The sequence below is a fragment of the Trichosurus vulpecula genome, chromosome 7 (genome assembly GCF_011100635.1).
Source record: "Trichosurus vulpecula isolate mTriVul1 chromosome 7, mTriVul1.pri, whole genome shotgun sequence".
NCBI classification, from domain to species: Eukaryota; Metazoa; Chordata; class Mammalia; order Diprotodontia; family Phalangeridae; genus Trichosurus; species Trichosurus vulpecula.
Window position 1 is genome coordinate 269,604,430 of NC_050579.1, and position 21,473 is coordinate 269,625,902.

At 44.9% G+C, this 21,473-nt stretch overlaps 2 protein-coding genes across 2 annotated transcripts; one reads left to right on the top strand and one right to left on the bottom strand.

Moving 5' to 3' along the window:
• Positions 1-1,239: 1,239 nt before the first annotated feature.
• On the bottom strand, positions 1,240-12,119 carry LOC118858253 (antigen peptide transporter 1-like). Its single transcript, XM_036768739.1, has 11 exons — positions 11,272-12,119; positions 10,645-10,759; positions 10,350-10,480; positions 6,678-6,883; positions 6,016-6,213; positions 5,342-5,365; positions 5,015-5,203; positions 4,280-4,453; positions 3,894-4,056; positions 2,523-2,659; positions 1,240-2,116 (listed from the first exon to the last, which is right to left on the bottom strand). The coding sequence occupies exons 1-11, from the start codon at positions 11,843-11,845 to the stop codon at positions 1,901-1,903; spliced, it is 2,127 nt and encodes a 708-aa protein (XP_036624634.1). The 5' UTR covers positions 11,846-12,119; the 3' UTR covers positions 1,240-1,900.
• A 291-nt stretch (positions 12,120-12,410) lies between these two features.
• LOC118857039 (proteasome subunit beta type-9-like) lies at positions 12,411-17,313 on the top strand. The gene is made up of 6 exons (XM_036767631.1): positions 12,411-12,518; positions 15,253-15,320; positions 15,693-15,824; positions 16,242-16,371; positions 16,815-16,956; positions 17,131-17,313. The coding sequence occupies exons 1-6, from the start codon at positions 12,444-12,446 to the stop codon at positions 17,256-17,258; spliced, it is 675 nt and encodes a 224-aa protein (XP_036623526.1). The 5' UTR covers positions 12,411-12,443; the 3' UTR covers positions 17,259-17,313.
• The last annotated feature ends 4,160 nt before the right edge of the window (positions 17,314-21,473 follow it).

A 21,473-nucleotide genomic window follows, 5' to 3' on the forward strand; every position in this document is an offset into this window, starting at 1 on the left:
ATGAATACTTTTTTTAGATCAGGATTGGGAATGGGGAAGGTAATAGTCAACTCTATGCCTTGAGATTATTTTAACAGTTGTGAGGAGCATGGATTGTAGAAACAAGATAGTGGAGGCAGAGAGACTAATTAGAAGACTGTTGCAATAGCCTGGGAATGAAAGGGAGAAAGGCTGGAACTAGTCTAATGACTTGAAGAAAAAAGGGTACATGTGAGAAATGTTGTAGAGACACACACAACCGGAGTTGACAACTGATGGAATGATTGAGAGATTGAAGCTTCATGGGTGACTGAGGTTGGTGACAAATCTGGGTGACTACAAGGATGATGGACCCCTCAATAGTAATAGGAAAGTTTGGGAGAGAGGTAGGTTGAGGTGCCTGTGGAACAATTGAATTGGAGATGTGCAGACAGTTAAAGATGGGAGACTGGAGCTCATGAGAGAGATGATGGTAGGTAGCTGATGAGATAACTGAATCCAGAAAAAAGAAGAAGAAAGGGTCCTGAATAGATTTAGGGGAGAGTCATGCTTAGGTGGCAAGACAAGATTGATGACCCAGCAAAGGAAACTCAGAAAAATTGGTCAGCTAGGTAGGAGGAGAACTAGGAAAGAGCAACGTCTTGAAAATACAGATGAGTATGTATCTAGGAGGAACTTGTCAACAGTGTCAAAAACAAGAGAAAATTCAATTAAAAGGATAACTCAGAAAATTGCATTGGTGTTAGTCATTCGATGATCTTTGTTAACCTTGGAGGGAACAGTTTCATCTGAATGATGGGGAGAACAGAAACCAAATGACATGAAACGAGAAGGGAGTGATAGGGGAGGAGATGGAGTTAGTGAGTGCAGAAGATTTTTAATAGGAATTTGGACATTAAATGGAGGAGAGATAGTGGAGAACAGCTTTAGGGCATGGCAGAATTTAAGGAATGGAGATCTGGACTTATTTCTAGATATCAGGAAAGACACCAATGGATATAGATTGAAAATGAAAGAGAGGAAGGGGGCTCAAAGAGTCTAAGTGACTTGCCCAAGGTTACACAACTGGCAAATAACAAAAATTTGAACCCCCAAATCTTCTGACTCCACCTGTATACTTCTAGCCACACTTGTTTAGGAGACCAGGAGAAAGGGGACCAGAAAAGGTGAGTTGGTGATTCCATTACTTAGTTGGCATGGCATCTAGGAGAACAGCTGCAGAGGCCCTGAGCTTTAGCAACTGGAAAAACAGAAGAAACAGAAAACTTAAGAAAATACCAAGTTTATTCTCAGCATCAACCATTTCTACAATCCTTCTGTGTCAGCTGAATAGAGAATTTATCCTGCAATGCCCCTATCACCACAGTGTATATGGAGACATCCCAGTCAACCTTTCTGGTAACTTTATTCTTCACTTTCTGTGCCCTTTCAACTCAAAGACCTTGAACTCTGGCTCTATAAACTATGACTGATAACTACTGTTGTTATCCATCCTTGGCAAGCTCTAAAACTAGGCAGTAGTAAAAGATAATTTCCTTGGGGCCAGGGAGTGTTTTGCTTCTGCCTTCATTTCTTCAGTGCCTAGAACAGTGCAGGCACAAAGTTGGTGCTTAATAAATGCTTGTTCAAAGAATGAATGAATTCCCACTAAGTTGTTCCTATCAAAGGCTTCTTTGCCTTTCCCTCCACTAGCACTTGTAATTTAAAAGGGGAGCCACAAGTAGAAAACCTTAAACCAAAGGAATGGATGTTGATGATGTCAACATAACTAGTAGGAGTATAATCGTGGTGTGGAAACTGTTTCTGGAACTGCCAAATCATATCATGTGGCAAAAACGAGTCTGAAACTCTTCCTCTGTCCTTCCAACTTCAGGAGCTGAGAGAAGAAGCTTCTCCCATAATGGGAATTGGAGTATGTCCCTCATTCCTGAGGATCTGAGTTCCCACCTGTGCCTTCCACCATGGTCCAGTATCGGCCTCTTAGCTCCATGAGCTGCCTATGGGTCCCACTCTCCTGAATGACCCCATCCTCCAGGAAGAGTATATGATCAGCCCTTTCCACAGAGCTGAGATGCTGGGTGATGAGTAACACTGCCTGAGAGGCCCTCCTGGGGGCCTCATACACTAGTTGCTCCACCTGTAGGGAGAAGGGACAGGTGCTGTTATTAGTTCAGAAAGCCTCATGCACAAACCATATCATTGCTGTCATTGGTTTTAACTGTCTCATCCACAGTGACCCTTTACTGCCCTCCCATCCCAAAGAACTGGCTGCAAGAATCCTGTGAGCGCTAGGAAAGAAGAGCAAACCCAGCACATCCCTAGGCATAGTTCTGTGGTTAATCAAGGATTTTTGGTTGTACTAATGATGATGATGATGATGGCAATAAATGGAAAAAAAGGAAAAGAAATGAAATTTAAGGATTTTATCTAGAAGATTTGTATAGTATAGGCTTTCTCAAATAGAAAATTATCTGGGTACACCAGGGTTGCCTTCAGTTTTAAGGATTTGGGAGTTAGGAGAGTTGGAGAGGTTGCTGTCTCACCCTTAACTGGTTGTCTGTATCCAGGGCACTGGTGGCATCATCTAAGATGAGGACCCGGGGGTTCCGGATCAGAGCCCGAGCCAGGGCCACCGCTTGCCTCTGACCACCTGACAGCTGGCTCCCAGACTCTCCTATCTCTGAAGAGAGAATCAAATGCATTGAGAGCAGGACCATTACAGCCACACAAAAACATATGCTTTCTCCCTTGGACTAAGGGGGGGGTATATAGGGCTAAGACTAGCTGCTCAACAAAGTAATGGGATGGTAGACATTCTGTGAGAGTCCATGGAAACCAAGGAATGAGATTCCAAAGGCCTTCATCCACCCATCTTTGTAAATCCTGCCCTAGAAGGCAGAAGTCTGAAATGTCTAGGCTCTTGAATCAAAGTGAGCAAATGCATCTAGCCCACTATATCTAGTCAGCCCCAAACCATGTTCCATAGACCATCTGCTCATCCATCTGGATATCTTACCATGGACCCTGCCACTGACCTTCCCTTTCCACTTCTTGCTTTGGGTACAGTCATCCTATCAATAGTACCATTGCTTCTAAAAAGACTGTTCTATGGATTATTCATCATCCCTAAGATTCTACAGACTAAAAGTCTTTTTTCTTGGCTTCTACTCACCTATAAGTGTTGCCTTCCTTTAATAGAATATAAGGTAGTTGAGGGCAGGGACTTTCTTACCTTGGGATTTGTATCCCAAGCACTTAGCTCATGCTTGACACATAGCACTTAAAAACAATAGCTAACCTTTATATAGCACTTACTATGTGCCATGCTAAGACTTTTACAATTATTATTTCATTTGATCTCCCAGCAACTCTGGGAGGTGGGTGCCATTATTATCCCCATGTAACAGATAAGGAAACTGAGGCAAACAGGGTTTAAGTGACTTGTCCAGTGTCACAGATTTAGTAAGTGTCTGAGACTGGATTTGAACATTTATATTTTTGAGGCAGCTAGGTAGCATACGGGATGGAGGCTAGGCATGGAGTCAGGAAGACCTGAGCTCAGATAAGGCCTCAGACACTTAACTAGCTGTGAGACCCTGGCAACCCTGCCTCAGTTTCCTCAATAGCAAAAATGGAGATCATAATAGCACCCACCACCCATGGTTGTTGTGGAGATCAAATAAGATAACATTTGTAAAGCACATAGCAGAGTGCCTGGCACATAGTAGGCACTTAGTAAAATGATTGTTCTCTTTTCCTTGTTTGCTTCCTCCAGTATTGACTAAATGCTTTTTCATTGATTCACTTATTCCTTACCTATTTTTGATATAGGGTCAAGTTAAAGATGAAATGGAATAAGCCAGGTGTTGGTAGTGAAGGGATTTGTCTACTTGGTGAATGAATATTCGTGGTACCTGTATAGTAGCCCTGGGGCAACTGAGAGATGAAACTGTGAGCTCCAGCCTCCCTGGCAGCCTTCATGATCTCCTCCAGCTCTGGCTTCTGGCCCAGCCCGTAGGCTATGTTTTCACATAGATTCCGACCAAACAGCTGTGGCTCTTGTGACACTGCAGCCACCTGGGATGAGCCAGGGAAGGTAAAGGGAGGAGAAAAGGGAGCTCAGATCAAGGCTTGGGTATTCTCATTCCTCATAATAAATTCCTCATCTCTATCACACCCAACAACAAGGATGCTGCTAGGCTAGTACCTGGAACTCTGCCTGCCCTTCTTTCTCTTCTTCATTACTTCATTGACCCATTCTCCCAAGGGTATTCTGACCTAGGTTGTCCTCCAACCTCACCTGTGAGTGCAGGTATTGATGCTGGTATTGGGGCAATGGCTTTCCATCCAGCAGCAGCTGGCCCCCTGTGGGCTGATACAGATTCTGCAGCAATGCAGCCACTGAGCTCTTCCCAGCCCCATTGGGCCCCACTAGAGCTGTCACTTTCCCAGGGTACAGAGTGAATTTCACTCCCTAGAGGAACAAGAAATGGAAGGCATCAGGAGGGAGATAGAGAGTGCCTATCCCCTGGCCAAGCAGGTACACACACACACACATACTGCCACCACATATATACATATATACATACATACATACATACATACATACATACATACATACATTCATACAGGGACATCCTCACATCATGAGACAGGGCTAGTGTAATTTCTGTATGAAAGAGAGGTGGAAAAAGAAAGGAGAATAGAAGAGAGTTGAGAGGAAAAACAAGATCTCAGTCCCCACTGACAGAGTAGGGGGAAAGTGAGGACACCTCTGAGAGAGAGTTTTTTAATAGCTTCCTTGAGACACTCAAACTGATCTGTAAGTTTGGGATGACCCTGTAACTGGGTTATCTCCGATCCTTTCTCTTCCTTGCCTGGAAAAACTGGGGCAGGTTAAGTTGGTACCTGAAGTATAAGTATCTCATCAAGCCTAGGGAAGAAGAGAGATGAGTTGAGGAAGGGTAATATCCCAGAGGGCATCTGATAGGGTGACAGTTGAAAGAAATGTAGTGTGAGAAGGAAGATGTGTTACCTGGAGGACCAAGACATCTGGGTGGCTGGGGTAAGCAAAGAATACATCTTGGAACTCTACAAGGCCATGCAGGTTATGAGGTGCCAGGGGACCGCTGGAAGGGCATTGAGGTATCCGATCTAAGTACTCAAAGATCTTCTCTGAGGATCCCACAGCCTTCTGTACGCTGGGAATAGTGGAGAGCAGCACCTGGAGGAAGAGGGATGAGCTATGAGGAGGGTAAGGGGATGTCATGTGTTGTCTGGGATATCTGACAGGAGAGCTGGAAAGAGGATGCTGGAAGTGATGAGAGGAAGAATAAGGAGCAACGGTCGACAGGGGTCTCACCTTAACAGCCGTGGTAAACTGGATCTGGTAAAGGACAAAGGACACAAGGTCTCCTCTATTCACATGGCCATCGGTCGCCATCTTTCCCCCCATGTACAGAGTTCCCACCTTCAGCAGGAGTCCTAAGAGCCGGGGATAGATCAGAGAGTACGAGTCGGGGGTAGCGGAGGACTGTAAGTATATCTATGCCGTACTCATGGAAATAATGGCGCGGGAACATCAGGTATAGTCACAGAGTGTTAGGTGCCATAGGCGGGGGGTCTAGGGAAGGAACTAAGGACCTTCTCTGCACTCCCGCTGTCTGTGCCCAATAAACAAGAAATGTGTTCCCTTATCCCCAAACCCCCCTCCGCGCACCCTGGTGCCTGAGAAGTCCCAGGAAAGGGAGAGGCAAGAGGCAAGGACCTCACGGCACCCATGGGGGCTGGGGAAAGAAGGAAGCCAGAGTAGAAAGACGAGTTATCTCCCTGTAAGGGAGGTAATGCTCTGGACCCTCTTGGTGAAGGCGAGTATTAGAACCTCACATAAGGGGAAAAGCTTCGCGGCCAATCATGAGAATGGGAGTTTTACCTCAGGGTTTTAAACCGGGAAATTGGGGCCTGGAGTCCCTGGATGGGGCCTGGGGTCTAGAAGTCCTAGGCTAGTAAGTGGGCACTCTATCCCCAGATACTTACATCGGTGGCCCACATGCTGACAGCATAGGCCAGTGCCTCCTTCTGGTTAAGTTTCTGTGTCTTCTGTAGCTGATGGGCAAACCTCCGTGCCTCTCCTTCCTCATTGGCAAAGCTTCTGACTGTGGGCATAGCAGACAGTGCCTCCACAGCCACCTGGCTCGAGTCTGCCAAGGATGTCTGCACTTGGACTGCCAGAGACTATGGGGACAGAAGGTAGTAACATAGTGCAGAGAGGATTTTCTTAGTACATTTCCATGACTGTATAAAATTGATGGTGTGAAAGAATAGGGAAGGTAGCCCTGTGGGTCTGACTATTCTCTATGTCCCCAGGCCACAGAAGGGGACAATATCAGGGAGTAGTTGGACATCTCCAGGGCTTTCCTGGAAAAGGGAGGAAGTGTAGGAAGATAGTCCCAAGAGCACTGCTTGGGGAGTTTGGAAGTGTGAATTCCAGTGTAAGCTCCAGTGTAAACAGCTGATTAGCCATGGGACCTTTTAAAAAGGAATTTAAAACACCCTATAGTGTTTTCCAGTACAGGGGATAAAGGAGGGCCAGAGGAACTAAGCTCCTCAAAGCGAAGTGTAAAGAACAGACTGGGATTCATGAAAGTAGAGCCAAAGTTGAGGAGAGATGCTGGAGAAGAGGGTTTCCCTAGACTTACCTCACGCCACTTGCCCAGTTCCTTGGGCACAAAGAAGAGCACAGGCAAAGCAAAAAGTGTGACCAGGGTGAGTGTTGGGGACCCCCAGAGCATAAGTCCCAGCAGACACAGTCCTCGAAACAAGTACCACAAGAGAAGGTTTAGCTCCTTACTCAGGGACTCACTCAGCATGGCTGTGTCCTCTGACACCCGAGAGGTGATAGCACCTAAGGAGGAGGAAGGAAAGTTGAGGGCCTGGCAAGAGTTGGGGGTCTGGAGCAGTTGGGAGGGAAAAGAAAACATGAAGAGGGGCTGAAGCTGGTAGGAAAATGTCTGGGAAAATTTTGGAATGAGGGTAGGGGCTCATTAGTTCAGGCACTGTCTAAGAGCCCCTAAAGGGCTTATGGGGCCCCAAGAAGACTGCAGAGGGGTGTGTGAGGTTGGGTGCTGTAGTGGGATCACAGCTGCACAGTTCTCCTTGGGGATCTAGTGGTGCCTGCTGTACAGTCATGGAGCCAGAGGGCCAAGGGATCAAATTCTAAATGTGGCAAGTCATTAGGACTATATGGGGGCACAGAAAAAGTGTTAGGAGGCAAATCTCTCAGGTTCTGAGAATAAAGGGACTGTAGGATTAATAATTTTTGTAGATGGGATATATAGGAGTGTGTCCTTTCTGATCTTTGGCTTAAAAAGCCCAAAGAAAGTATGATGCATACTGTATAGGGTTGTATAAAAGACATAAGGAAAGAGAGGAGTGGGGCGGGGGAGATCTGTTCCCACTGCCACCACCCTGGGATAGACCTTCCCCCTATAGCCACCCACTTGGAATATTGCAAGAGGCTTTTTGCCCCTGCTCTCTTCTCCTTCCAATCTATCCTTCATATTGCTGCCAGAAGAATCATTCTTATGCATAGATTTTATTATGTCAAGTTCTCTGCACAAGTCTTCAGAAATTCCCTATTGTTACCTAAACACTATTCATATTCCTCCTTCAGTCATTCAAGGTCCTCCCCAATCCTCCCTACCCTTTCACTCACTTCATAATACTCTCTTCCATACAATCTGTGCTCCCTATTCTCATAAACTGTGCTCTCATGCTGACATGCTTTTGCTCCTCATTCCTCGAATGCCCTCTTTCCCCACCTCCGCCTGGGAATTCCTAAACGTTTTTTCAAGCTCAGCTCCAGGGTTATCTCTACCAAGAAGCCCACCTTGATTTTCTCTTATCCCTCAGATTGCCAGGAGCATTTTTCTTCCCCATAGCGTTCTATTATGCTTATCGTCTGATATTGTGTATTGTAGCTAGTGTATTAGTGTTCTGTCCCTTAGATGCTATAGGGTCCCTTAAACTACGATGGACACGATTCATCTCAGTGTCTGCTTCTGACCTTTCTTACACTATGCATAGGAACGTACTTGCTTCTTAGAGTTTTGTAACTTCAAGCAGCACCCGAAATTGACATTGGTGCAGAAAATATAAATGTATATGCATGTATATATATTATACATACTACAGGGTGTTCCCAAAATCTGGACACATAGGCAAAAATGCATATTTTCAAGAAATGAAATAAAATTTTTGACCACATTTTATTTAATTGGAATATTAACATAGCATCTTTAATATGATTTCCATCATTTGTGATGCAAAGGTTGAAGCGCTTTGCAAGATTCACATGAACTCAATGATTGCGTTGCCATCAGTTTTCCTATGTGTACAGACTGTGGGGACACCCTGTACATTCATAATGAAGGCTACACAAACACACACACACACACACACACACACACACATGTTAGGAACTGGAATTTTCTTTCCTCCTCCTCTATAGAATCTGAGCTAGAATTCATATGTAGAATCTTTAGAAGAAAAGTTATAAATTCCTTCATCAGAAAACCCTTGATTTTCACTTGGGAAAATTACCCTAAGTCATCCTCCTCCTACTGGCCAGGCATTTTAGAGGTATAACTCCATGGGAATACCTTTACCCATATTAGTCCACTACTATTCCACCCAGATGCCCTCCCCAGGATATCTCTATCACTGGGAACAGAGTGCAAAATCACTTCAGCCCTGAAATTCACAGTGCATCAGCACCCTCTGCCCCTGGGACCCCTTTCTCCCTCTGATTGGAAAGTGGAGAGCTTCTCCCAGAGATTCCATTTAAGGAAGGCACCCAGGTCAGCCACCATTTGCATCCCAGCTGCATTTCACTCTTCTGGATTTCTCCATCATGCCCTTGAGCTGGGTATTACCCCTCTGCTCCCACTGCTTTTAAGCTTCATTTCGGAATGTTGCATTCCTTCATTACTTTATAAACTTGTTCAGGGAAGGAGCTGTCCTTTCCCTTTTTTGTATTCACAGTGCTTGTACATCATTGTTGTTTTGTTGGTTTGTTGTGTCCAACTATTTATGAGCCTATTTGGGGTTTTCTGGGCAAAGATACCAGGTGGTTTGCTATTTCCTTCTCCAGCTCATTTTACAGATGAAGAAACTGAGGTAAATAGGGTTAAGTGACTCCTCCAGAGTCACACAGTTGGCAAGTGTGTGAGGCTGGATTTGAACTCAGGTTTTCCTGACTCCAGGCCTGGGACTCCATCTACTGCACCACCTAGCTGCCCCACCTAACACATAGTAGGTGCTTAATAAATATTTATTGGCAAACTATCCTGTATACCTAGGTAAGCTTAGTTACTTCTTAACAATTTTTTGCTTCCACCCTTCTGACCAGCCAAAAAGATCTCCTCCATCTTCTTAAATAGAACTACACAGGTAAGTATACACTTGAGCTCAAAGGGCCCTGCTCCATGGCAACGTCATAATGGATCAGATCCTCCATCATCTCCCTTTGTTAGCAAAGAGTAGATTAAGAAGCATTTTAATTACATATTCTCCCTAAATCCATACCTTCAATCAACTATTGCATTCAAAAATCTAAAAGCAGAAATATGGAAGCAAAGGTTACAGATAGCACCTTGCTCCCCACCATTTCCCGCATTAGAAGCCTTGCCCCACAAAAAGAGCTTTTTTGAGGGGGGAAGGCAAGGCAATTGGGGTTAAGTGACTTCCCCAAGATCACACACTAGTAGGTGTCAAGTGTCTGAGGTCATATTTGAACTCAGGTCCTCCTGACTTCTGGGCCAGTGCTCTATTCTCTGCACCACCTAGCTACCCCTAAAAAGAGGCATTTTTAACATGCATTAGAGATGGGTCTTTTCCCTTATGAAAAAATCAGAATCTGAGAAGCCTTATTTGAAGCTGCCCCAACATCAGCCCAATTTGGATACAGATGACAGCATCAAAGATTTACAACTGGAAGGGAACTAAGAACACAGCAACTCTCTCTTCTTCTCCAACCCTCTCTATTTACAGATGAAGAAACAAAAGTTAAAAGACTTGCCCAGGGTTATGCAGTCAGTAAGTGGTTGGTGCTAAATTGAAATCCAGATCTTCCTGACTTTCAACCGAGAAGTCACACAGATCTCATGTTCAAATTGCTGTAGTGAGTGGCCTGTCTTCCCCATTAGACAATAAGCTCCAAAAGGATTGAGACTGGGTCTAGCCTAAATTTTCTGTCTCCCAGCACCACTCTGAATAAAGCCAGTGCTTACTGAAGGTTTGTTGCTTTTTACTGTAAAGGAACAGACAGAAAGGAGCATAAGAATATCTTATGTGAGGGTACAAGGACTCACCTGTTTGGTTCTGTTGAAAAAAGTCAATCTCCTGGGAAAGCACAGCCCGGAACACTTGTCCCTGAAGGTTGCTGTGGGCCTTGCCCATTGAGTACTTATAAATTCCATCACCAAAGAGCTCTAACAAAGCACTGGGAATAAATGAGAAGAAGGAAGGAGGATTACTAGGAGGCTTAATATTTGGGGGTGAGGGAGTCTTCTGGTTTATCAACCTGCCCAGAGTGCAGAGCTAGCTTCCAGCTTCCTCAGTTCCCTAGTTCCCCATTCTCTGAGTTTCCAAACCCAGTTCCCAGACCTGGCTAGCGTGAGGATCGACATGAGAGCAATGTTTTGGGTGAAAATAGCTGCTGCTTCATCCTGTAGGATCCAGTCTGTGAAGCGACCAGTGAAGAATGGGACAGCCATCTCTCCTGGAGGTGATGAAGTAGCATCAGGGAAGGAGAGAGTGACAATTAATCAACCAATAGATGCTTCTTGGAGGTTTACTATATCAAGGTTGAGAACTTCCAACTGGACTACATCCCCATCTTCCCCGGTACAGAGATAGACAATCCCCTCATCTGAAGAGTCACCTTTATCACACAGTTACACCCCAAACCTCTCACTGTTTTCACAAATCGTAGGATGTTAGACCTCCTATGTTAGGTCCCTACGAGATTACACAGTCCAACCCCACATTTGAGACAGAAGCCCAGAGAGGTAAGAGGAATTTCCCAAAATCCTACGGCTCACACACAGCACTAGAACTCAGGTCTCCTGACTTCTAGGCAGTTGTGGTGTAAAGGCAAGACCACTAGATTTGGAGTCAGACGTTCTGGCCATGAAGTTCTGCCCCCGAACCTCTCTCGTGTCCCCCTGACACCGTCCATAATCTTCAATTCTCCCAAATTTGCCCAGTCCCTTGCATCCTCCCTCTCCTCACCTAGACAGGACAACAGGAGGAAGAACATCACTAGTGGGAAGCGACGCAGTTCTGGGCCCAGGAAGCCCAGCAGCCGGTGCAGGATGGACCCTGAGCCCGTGGAACCCAGGGGCACCCAAAGAATTCCAAGTATCTGCCACAGGACAAGTGCCGGCAGTGCCACGGCATAGCTGAGAGCGAAAGCGTCGAACCGGCTCCCCCAGTGCAGCAGTCCGGCCCCACCTCCACCGCTCGGAGCCTCCCCCACTCCTAGAGCTCTGAAGGAGGCGAGCCCGGGCAGCGCCAACCCCAGCGCTGCTGTCAGAGTCCCCAGCGTAGTCCTCCAGCTTTTAGCGCCGACCCCTTCCTGGTTAGTGGTCCAGCGTACCCCCAGCCACAACATTCCCCAACGGCCCAGGCCGACCACCCAGAGCCGGAGCAGGGGAGGTCCAGATGGCAGGAGAAAGAGCAGGAGCTGAGGCAGTGCCGGACGGAGCAGCCCCCAATCAATGAGCAACAGCAGCAGCAGCGCCCATGGACCCCCAGAAAGAGTTCTGGGGCTTTGGAGGGACCCCAGAAATCGAGAGCCAGCCATGGGCGGGGCGCTGTCCGGGGTCCTGAGCTGGGTTCCTCTGTGTCTCTCCGCCCTTTAGCTAAGGGTCTGAGTCCAGGGAGTGTCAGACTCTGGGTCCTGAGAAGACAAGGGTAAGAATAGAGAGAGGAAGGGGCTGGCCGCCGCCAGTCTCAGATAACCTCAGGCAAAGAAAAGGGCCAGGATGATCCGCAGCGAGAAGAGAAGCCGTTTCCAGGAAAAGAAACCGAAAGCTACCGTGGTTAGTTTAATTCGCCCCTGCCAAAAGCGCCCGACCCAGGAGATTACTGGGTCCAAGACTTGAAATAAATGGGGAAAGGAAGCTGCCCTGCCCCTCCCCTAGCCCCACTCCTCCAACCACAACCTCAGTCCCCCAGGTTGCTCAGTTCTTGGCTCAGAAGAATCACTCCCTCCAACTGGCCCTCGCACGGGCTGTAGCGTCACCCGTCACCGAGCAGATCAGCCCTAAACAGGTTAGGAGCTGGACTGTACCTCAGCCCAATACCACGGAGGCGCCCCCTGGAGGGAAGCCGAGCGAGGATGGGCGGAGCTGGCTCACTATCCCTAGTCAAAAAGCAGTGCCCGGAGGCGGAGAGGAGCAATGCACAGCTCTGGCAGGATGCAGGAGAGCTCTTATTTTGGGGACCTTCCCGGAGTCGGAGAAGTCCATACTGGGGTAAGAGGCTCGAGGGACAGCAAAGAGGGATGGAGTGGGGCTACGGTCTGGAAGCCCGGCTTCAGGGACTGAGCCGGAGGATACACGTGGAAGCAACCCTTCACCACCTTTCCTCAGTCAGCCCACGGTAGGAGGAAAAGTCTCACTTTGGAAAAGGTAGTGTAGGGGTGTAGAGTGCGGATGAACTCTAAAGGCCGCCGGAGGAGGCCGAAGAGGGGCGTCCACACTGCGCTGCAGAGGCGAGGGGAGAAGCGACTTCCAAGCCCTTTCGCTTTCGTTTCCCTGGGCAGACTTGGCAGGAGTGGGGTAGCGGATTTGGGGGAAGCGAGGAGAAGAACTTAGACTCCAGGAAGGAGTCCCGTAGTTTCTTGGATTATGGGGGGGGGGGGTGAGTGAAAGAGTGATCGAAAGGAGTGATGGAAAAGATTTTTTTTTTAAGAACGAGCAATTCATCATATACACTGCTTCCGGAAGCATTCATGGGGAGAGGGATAGCTTTAGGGGCAAGTGGGGAAGTACCTCTGGTCTGATGGTGCCCCAGGCAATCTTCATCCTTAGTTCAGGAGTGACCATGCTAATCACACCACACAAGCCTTCTCTGGCGACTTAGCCCATAAGCTGATTGCCTAAGGAAGACGGGCAAGAGGAAGTAGAGTGGCAGCAGACAACTGACCTGTACTCACTGCCATGACTCAAGGAATGAGATAGGCACAGCTCTGTAGGACACCAAGGACCAAGGAAGGTAGGGCCACCTCTTGCCTCTGCATGATCGAATGAATTCAGCAGACATTTGATCAGCACGTGTGTAAACCCTGATGCACTAGGTGAAGTAATGAAGAAAGTCACACATGGTCACCACCTTTGTGGATTTTGCAGTCTAGTGAGGATTACACTACACAATATCTACCTAGAAACTACAGTTCAGAGGAGGGAAAGAGGTGATCCGGTGAAAAAATTTCTGGAGGAGATGACATTCATTGAGTTGGGTCAAGAAAAAGGGGCAGGATTTAAATGGAGGAAGAGAGAAGGCATTACAGGGAAAGACATGAACAAAGGCATCGAGGTAAGAAAGTGCAGAACATAGGATCAGAAGGGACTTTTATCTATATTTGGGGAGACTGAGGATCAAAGAGTTGAAATGATTAGCCCAAGATCACACAGCTATTTAGTAGCAGACCTGAGATTGGACTCAGGTCCACTGAATCATGTTGGACAACTGGTAAATGTATCTGTAAAGAATAAGTTCTTAAGGGACAATAGTATGAGATAAGACTGGGACAGTAAGTTGTGAATAGTGAGTGGTCTGGTTTGAGAAGGTCACCATAAGTCATTAGGACAGTCATCTGGAATACAGAAGTAGTTAGTTTTACTTCAGGCAGCAAGGATAGTAAGGATATTTGTTGTTGTGTTTGTCCTTCGTTCTCAAAGAGGACCTGACATTAGGGAAATGACAACCTGACTTGCACTTGACTTTGATTTGAGTGAGGGAGGGCTGGGCAAGGTCACCAGCCTCACTTTCTCCTCCAGAACCATCTGGATCTAGCAACCTGATATTCAACAGGATGACTGGAGATGACCCAGGATGCAATGGGAAACTCTGGCCCTTTTCAGCTAAGGCCTTTTCATGTACTGACTTAAAGTGAGGTAATGCCCATTCAGTGAATAGGCTTCTTTAAGAAGTGAGTCAAGGGATGGCCCCTTTAATTAGAAAAAAAGGGAAAAAAAATAAAGCTGGGAAGGGAAGACTCTCAGGATTGCTGTTCCAAAGAGAAACAGTTACCATTAACATTCACTCTAAGCCAGGAAGGCCCAAAATGCAGCCATTAAGTGGAGCTTTGGCAGCGACCTATTCATGAGCTTCTAAGTGAACTGGTTTTAAGGTTTTGTGGAAGGAAGGAAGGAAGGAAGGAAGGAAGGAAGGAAGGAAGGAAGGAAGAAGGAAAACAGATATTTACAAACCAGTCAAGCATAAGTATATAATGTTCTAAGTAGGTTCAGACCATAGACTCCAGCTTTTTTGGAACTCAAGATTTCTCTTCTGGATACCAGAGAAATCTATTTTCCTTTTTATCAAAATCTGCTTAACTATATCTCTTCAGTTAAAAAAAAGTGTCCTAATGCCACGTTCCTAAATACCTAACCCCCACTTCACCATCCTTAGAGCTTCCCATGAGAATCATCCAAACTTATTGAGTGAAGCCAAGCAACAATTCCCATTTAACAAATTCATGGTCACCCCCTTAGCTAGTACTGTACCATATCTAGATACAAAAAAATCTCACATTCCAACTTTTTATATGGGAGGTCACTTCAATATGGGAACAACCAGGCCTGTAAAGCTGCCCACAATCTTCCTTCAGTCCCACGTATCACAACCTTCCCTCCCCAAAAAGGTAACAGGTGGTCCCTGGGATTTTCCCAATATTCTTTTCCCTGTGGTAGGGAAGGATATCACTTGGGGAGAATCTAAGACTTAGGCACTAAGGTCCTGGTTTAGGGAAAGGCTCTGACCCTTAGCTGGGTTGAGATACCTCCTCCCTGCCATGTAAAGGACTGGGGCATAATACAAAGAATTGTATATTGGAAGTCAGATCCCTTGGTTCCAATTCCAGTTTTGCCACCAGTCAAACTTGTAACAACTTTGGGGTGTCTGTTTCCTGTAACCTGTAAAATGAGGAAGAGAGGGCAAAGGTCCCTTTCATCTTTAACACTCTAAAAGTCTATGTTTCTCTAGACAACTATAATGGCAGTGGAGTTTGATGGTGGTGTCGTGGTGGGTTCTGATTCCCGAGTTTCTGCAGGGTAAGTATCAGGGGAGGTTAAGGGATTAGGGGGCTCTCCCTAAACAGGCATGTTGCCTAGCCCAGGCATAAGGAGCTTTGTGGACTTAGTTTTGGAATAGATGGGGGTCAACATGAATAACAAACCAGGGGCAGGTATAATAAGAAATTGGAAGCCAACTGTGGAAGGAAATTTAAAGGGATAAGGACTCTAGATTAGGATATACTTAAGTAAAATAGAGATCCTGTAGTGGAGGATATCTTTACTAAGAGTGATAACTCCAGGATAATTGAAAACCATAACTAGAAAGGATGAGCAAATAAGAATCAGGTCTTTATTCCTCATGTCTCTTCCTTAATACCCTCTCCCTTATCTCCTTTCAACACCATTCAGAGCAGCTGTGGTGAACCGAGTGTTTAACAAGCTGGCCCCTCTGCACCAACGAATCTATTGCGCACTGTCTGGTTCAGCTGCTGATGCCCAGGCCATAGCTGACATGGCCACTTACCAGCTAGAGCTTCATGGGTATGAGTCAGGAGTGGTCTTGGGACCTTTTATTCTCTTCTTCATATACTCCCCACCCAAACTACTGCAACTAAATAATCTCTTTCTTCATTATATTTCCCTACCCCATTGCTACTTAACACACACAGAGTAAAGAGACTGATGGGTGGGTAGCTGAGTGAGTGAAATTGTGGGGAAGATATAGACCTCTTTAGACACCATGAGAAGGACTCTAGCCCCCATTGAAGGAATTTGTAGTTTCTGCTGGGCTGGAGAAGGGGAAGCAGATAACAAAGGAGGGATAGAGAAAAATCAAAAGTGTAGTGAAATTGGGGTTTGGAGTATTATAGGTGTAGGTTTTTATGTTGGGTCCATGAGGATTTGAGAGAGGGACGGGAGTGTAGTACTTCAGGGAACAATGACTGTCAATCTCCCTAGGATGGAGCTAGAAGAACCCCCCCTTGTTTTGTCTGCTGCAAACATAGTGAGGAATATCACTTACAAGTATCGGGAAGAGCTTTCTGCCCATTTGATGGTAGCTGGCTGGGATCCGTACCAAGGAGGCCAGGTGAGACCCTCCCCTATAATTAGCCGGGGGGGGTCACAAATCATCCTGTCAATGAGGCCCAGAGCTACTGTTGCTGTAGGTTAATGTGTGGTTTCAGTATGAGGCTTGAAGTGGGGAATCTAAGACTTAGGGGACTCCTATGGGACTAAAAAACAGGAAAACTGTAGTCAGGAAAACCTGAGTTCAAATCTGACCTCAGAAATTTACTAATGGTGTGACCCTGGGCAAGTGACCTAACCACTTTTGCCTCGGTTTCCCCATCTGTTAAATGGGCATAATACCACCTACTTGCCCAGGTTGTTGTGAAGATCCAATAAGATAACAATTGTAAAGTGCTCAGCACAGCGCCTGGCACATGTTACGTGCTGTATAAACGTTAGTCGTCATCATCATCATCATCGTCATCATCATCATCATCTTACTTCTTGATTACCTTATCCCAGGTGTACGGGACCATAGAAGGGATGCTGACTCAACAGCCTTTTGCTATAGGGGGCTCTGGGAGCACCTACATTTATGGCTACGTGGATGCCGCCTATAAACCAGGCATGTCCCCTGAGGAGTGCCGACAATTCGCTACTAATGGTAACTATACCTTGGGGAAGGGGAGGGGGAAAATTAGGATGAGAACAGTGGTCCTTAGGGAGAGATAAGGGGATAAACCTCCCAAAGGGATGGATACCCTGGAGAGAGAGAGACAAGAGGGTCTTGAACCAGGATAAACCTGCCTCTTCCCTGCCTGTTCAAATCTCTTTATAGCTATTGCTCTGGCCATGGGCAGGGATGGCTCCAGTGGAGGGGTCATCTATTTGGTCACCATCACAGCTGCTGGCACCAAACAGGAAATCATCTCAGGGAAGGAGCTTCCCCAGTTCTATGATGAATGAGCCATCTTCACATATTACTCCATCTTTGTTTTATAATAAACTTTTTGTGTTCAGAGTCTGGTGTAGTCACTGAGATCAGCTCAGAGGATTTGGAAAAAGAAGATGATGTGTTAAGGAGGCAAAAAACCCGGGCTAAGACTCAAAAGAGTGTAGGTCTAATCCGTATTCTTTCATAGTTTTGCTGTATGACTTTCAGCAACCTACTTCCTTTTTCTGGGACTTAGTCTCCTCATTTATCTTCTGAAGGAGTTGACTTACATGATCTCTAAGGTCAATAGGATCTCTAAGATTCATTTCTGTTTAACAGTCTATGAATCTATTAGTAACTGGAGAGATGAAGAAGGTAGTACCTCTCCACTTAGGAACCAAATATTTCCTTTTCCCTCCTGACTCTACCCCTAGGCCCTGCTTTCACAGAGTAGAAAAGACAAACAGGACCCCAATCTTGGAAAGAGCTCTCTCACTAGGTCCTTTAAAGGGTAGGGGAAACATAACATACAACTAGCCATAGTGTGTGTGTGTGTGTGTGTGTGTGTGTGTGTGTGTGTGTGTGTGTGCGCACGCGCGCGTAGCCATAACTCTGATAGGGTTCAAGTCTAATAGTTCTTGGAAAGAGACAAGATAAATATGAATTACAGTGAATTTAAGTGTGGCTTCAAAATGCTTTATTTCTGAAATAACCATCAAACACTCTCTGTGGAAGAGACTTCGAGATTAGTTTAATATTCCAATCTTCAGTGCTTAGCACAGTGACTGGCAAATAGTAGACATTTACCAAATATTTATAGACTATTGACTGTTCTGCAGTGAAACAGAAGAACAAAAATGGGTAGCAACTTTTCCAAAATTATACAGCTGGTATTACCAACCTCATATTATAGAATATATGTGTGTCATATACTGAGACATAGCAATGAGGTTCTAAGAGGCAGTGTGAGCTAATGAATAGAAGGCCAGCATTGGCATCAATATAACTTTAATTCAGATCTCATCTCTGATGGACACTAGTTATGATTCCTTAGGCTTGACTTTTCAGTTCCCTAGGAAACTTTCTAAATCTTTACAGAACAGCTGCTGACCTATGTAAATAGAAGGAGCTTCATAATCATGACTCCCTATAAAACTCACAGGTTTGGGTAAAATAATGATAATAACTTCTATAATAATGTTAAGATTTGGGTAAATAGGAACTTTGGGCAAAATTAGGAAACAGATTGGTAGAAAACACATTTAGACTAGTTTCTTGCACCATATACCACTACAAGCTCCAAGCAGAGTCAATCAGAACAAAAACAAAAAAAATAAAAGTAGGAGGTTACTTTCACAATTGCATTTAGAAAGCAGAATTCATGACCAAACAGAGGAACAGAGATGATCTTAAAAGACAAAAGAGACAATTTTGATTATGTAAAATTTATAAGATTTTGCATGGACAAAAGAAACTCGGCTACAATTAAAAATAGAAGCTAATGAATGGAGAAGATTTTAATTGTCACATATCAGATGGAAGTTTCATATTTAAGATCTATAGAAAATTCTCTTACAAATTGCATATATGCCTTATATATTCAATACATAGAGAGCATTGTCTTAGTCTTCCAACAAATTTGTAAGACTAAGAGATATTCTCAAACACTTATGTGGTCAAGATATGTAACAATTTTCAAAGATGAAATTAAATCTATCACTAGCCATATGAAGAGAAATGAACATCAAAACAACAGATGACAAAATATTAGAAAAGAACAGTCAATACTGGAATTGATCAATGTAGGTGTTAATAGAATTTTACTTGGCCAGTCTCTAAACTAGGAATTCTTGGATCCACACAAAGCAGGTCTAGAGACAAGAGTGCCAGTAATCAAATACAGTTTAATTAATCTATTTAAGAGTGAAGAATGCTCTCTAAGCTGGAGTAAAAGCACAGCTTATATGCATGAATCACAAGCACCTGATTGATTTTGATGGTACAATGGGGCTTCCCCTTCAGCAAGAAATGGGCTGGGAATGGTGAGGACTGGGCTGCAGATGCTGCAGAGAGCTGCAAGGAAAAATTTCCTTTTTGCTTCTCAAGTCCCCTTTTACTAATTTCATCCTCCTCTGCTAGAATAACTGCCAGCTGTGTCTCAAGGAGACAGAGAGCTGCCAATCAAAAGAAGTCAGCTTAATTTGTTTAGAGATGGACAGGTGAAGATTATTAACAAAGTAGGAAAGAAACCGAACTTGTTCTACTGCTCTATCTTACTAGAGACCAGAATAGACATCAAAAGCTTGGGCCAGTCTGTCATAAAACCGATAGACAGATTCCCCAGGACCCTGGTTTGTTAAATCAACAGGGGAATACAAGGGGTATCGCCTCAAGGAGCTTTTCACCCATAGCTTGGGTGAGTAGGTAATGCTCTTTAACTCAGCCCTCCAAGTCTCAATCTATCTTAAGATCCTCCTCCAGGTCTTCCCAGCTGGCCTGTTGACACCAATTCTTAGCCTACCCTTCCAGACCAAGGCAACCATGAGTTGATACAGATCCACATACCTGGGTCTGTATGAATATAGGGTGAATCAGAACTGCTCAGCAAAGCCTATGGGGTCCTCCCTGGGGAAGGATACTCCTTGGCAATAGCCTGGAGTTCTCCACACTGCCAGGGCTTGAAGTCACAGGTCTTGATCAAGCTACTGTCCTCGAGGGTTTTTCCTGGGCAAATATTGGCTTGCACTTTGAAAGGGAACATAGAAGCCGGGGAACTAGCGGGGTCTTTTGGTAAAGGTGGGTATATTTTAGGTACCTGGGTAGTTTGTGGGTTATTAAACAGTAGATTTTCACATGATTTAATCCTTTCTTTCACTGATTCTAATTCAGACCAGTTCAGTACCATTTATTATAGCTGTCCCATTCAAAAGGCTGTTTCCTTCTTCATCATTTTCTGCCTTAAATACTCTGATTTGGTCTAATCAAAGCTGCCCCAAGGAGGCCAGCAAAATTTAGGGTCATCACCAGTTAAATCAACCCAATCCTGGAAATATGAGGGACAGTAAAGGCCATATTTCTTATACATTCGAAAGGCACGTGTTCATTCAACAGGAATTGCTGTAACTTTCTTCTTGCCTTTAGCACACAACTGTCCCATTTTAAAAAGTAAACACTTTAAAGATAATAATATCACTTAACTAATAAGTATATACAGTATACAAATACACTAAAAAGGGATATAACAACACAAATACGCAAAATACAAATAATCCACACTGTGCTAGCCATTCACTTGAATTACAGAAGCAAACATTCCACAGCTCTAATTGCACAATTAAAATATTAATTTCAACCTCCGCCAATTAGCACACAAAACCAACTGAGTAAGCTATTTTTACACAAATAAAATTTAACCCGTGCAGAACTAAAAACTGCAGTCCATAGCAAGACATGCATTATAAAAGAGAAGAGAAAAAAGCACAGTCCATAGTGGAACATGCATTTATAAGAGAAAAGATGCATGCAAAAGCCAATCAGGGTGTCAAAAACCAGAAAGAAAATGACCAGGCTTTAGCAAAGTGGTCCAGATCAAGAAAAGCATTCCTCCCAATGAGAAATAGTCTTGATCAAAGCCTAGGCCCATAATGGAGGGAGAGTTGGAGTGTCACACCTGCCAGAGAAGGCAAGTTGGGACTCTGGGAAAAGGTCTGCTGGCCCCTTCTCCCTAGTACTGGAGGGCTCAAAGTTTCACTTCCATATCCCTTAAAAATGTTTCACTTCTATACCCCTTAAAAAACTTCTGAAACCAACTGATGCTAACAGGATTTTACTAAGTCAGTCTCTAACCTGGGAATACTTGAAGCCACACAAAGCAGGCATAGAGACAAGAGTGCCAGGTATCAAGTCGTGGTTTAATTAATCAGTTTCAGAGTGAGGAATGCTCTCTAAGCTGGAGTAAAAGCACAGCTCATATCATGAGTGGGTATGTGGATTAAAAACAATCATTTCCAGGGCTTAAATGGTTTCCCATGGAAAACCCACAAGTCCACAATACAGATATTATGGAGTCCAGTGGGAATAGTATTGTTTCGAGTACTTGGGAGGTCATTACTTAGTGGCGTGCAGGACCACAGTTCTGTGATTGGAACAGGTTCTACAATCTGATTCACTTCACTTAATGTACACAGGCAAAGGAACGTGGCGATTGGGAGAGCATTGTCAAGGGTTTGATTGATCATTTCAAGCTG

What these genes read in the sequence shown, in the direction of transcription:
- LOC118857039 (XM_036767631.1), top strand. Translation starts at nt 12,444, where the DNA reads ATGCACAGCTCTGGCAGGATGCAGGAGAGCTCTTATTTTGGGGACCTT. An exon ending in TCGGAGAAGTCCATACTGGG is followed by an intron (nt 12,519 to 15,252) that starts GTAAGAGGCTCG and finishes ATGTTTCTCTAG; the next exon opens with ACAACTATAATGGCAGTGGA. An exon ending in TACCAGCTAGAGCTTCATGG is followed by an intron (nt 15,825 to 16,241) that starts GTATGAGTCAGG and finishes CAATCTCCCTAG; the next exon opens with GATGGAGCTAGAAGAACCCC.
- LOC118858253 (XM_036768739.1), bottom strand. Translation starts at nt 11,845, where the DNA reads ATGGCTGGCTCTCGATTTCTGGGGTCCCTCCAAAGCCCCAGAACTCTT. An exon ending in TCAGCATGTGGGCCACCGAT is followed by an intron (nt 5,366 to 6,015) that starts GTAAGTATCTGG and finishes GTCCTTTACCAG; the next exon opens with ATCCAGTTTACCACGGCTGT. An exon ending in CAGATGTCTTGGTCCTCCAG is followed by an intron (nt 4,454 to 5,014) that starts GTAACACATCTT and finishes TTGTTCCTCTAG; the next exon opens with GGAGTGAAATTCACTCTGTA.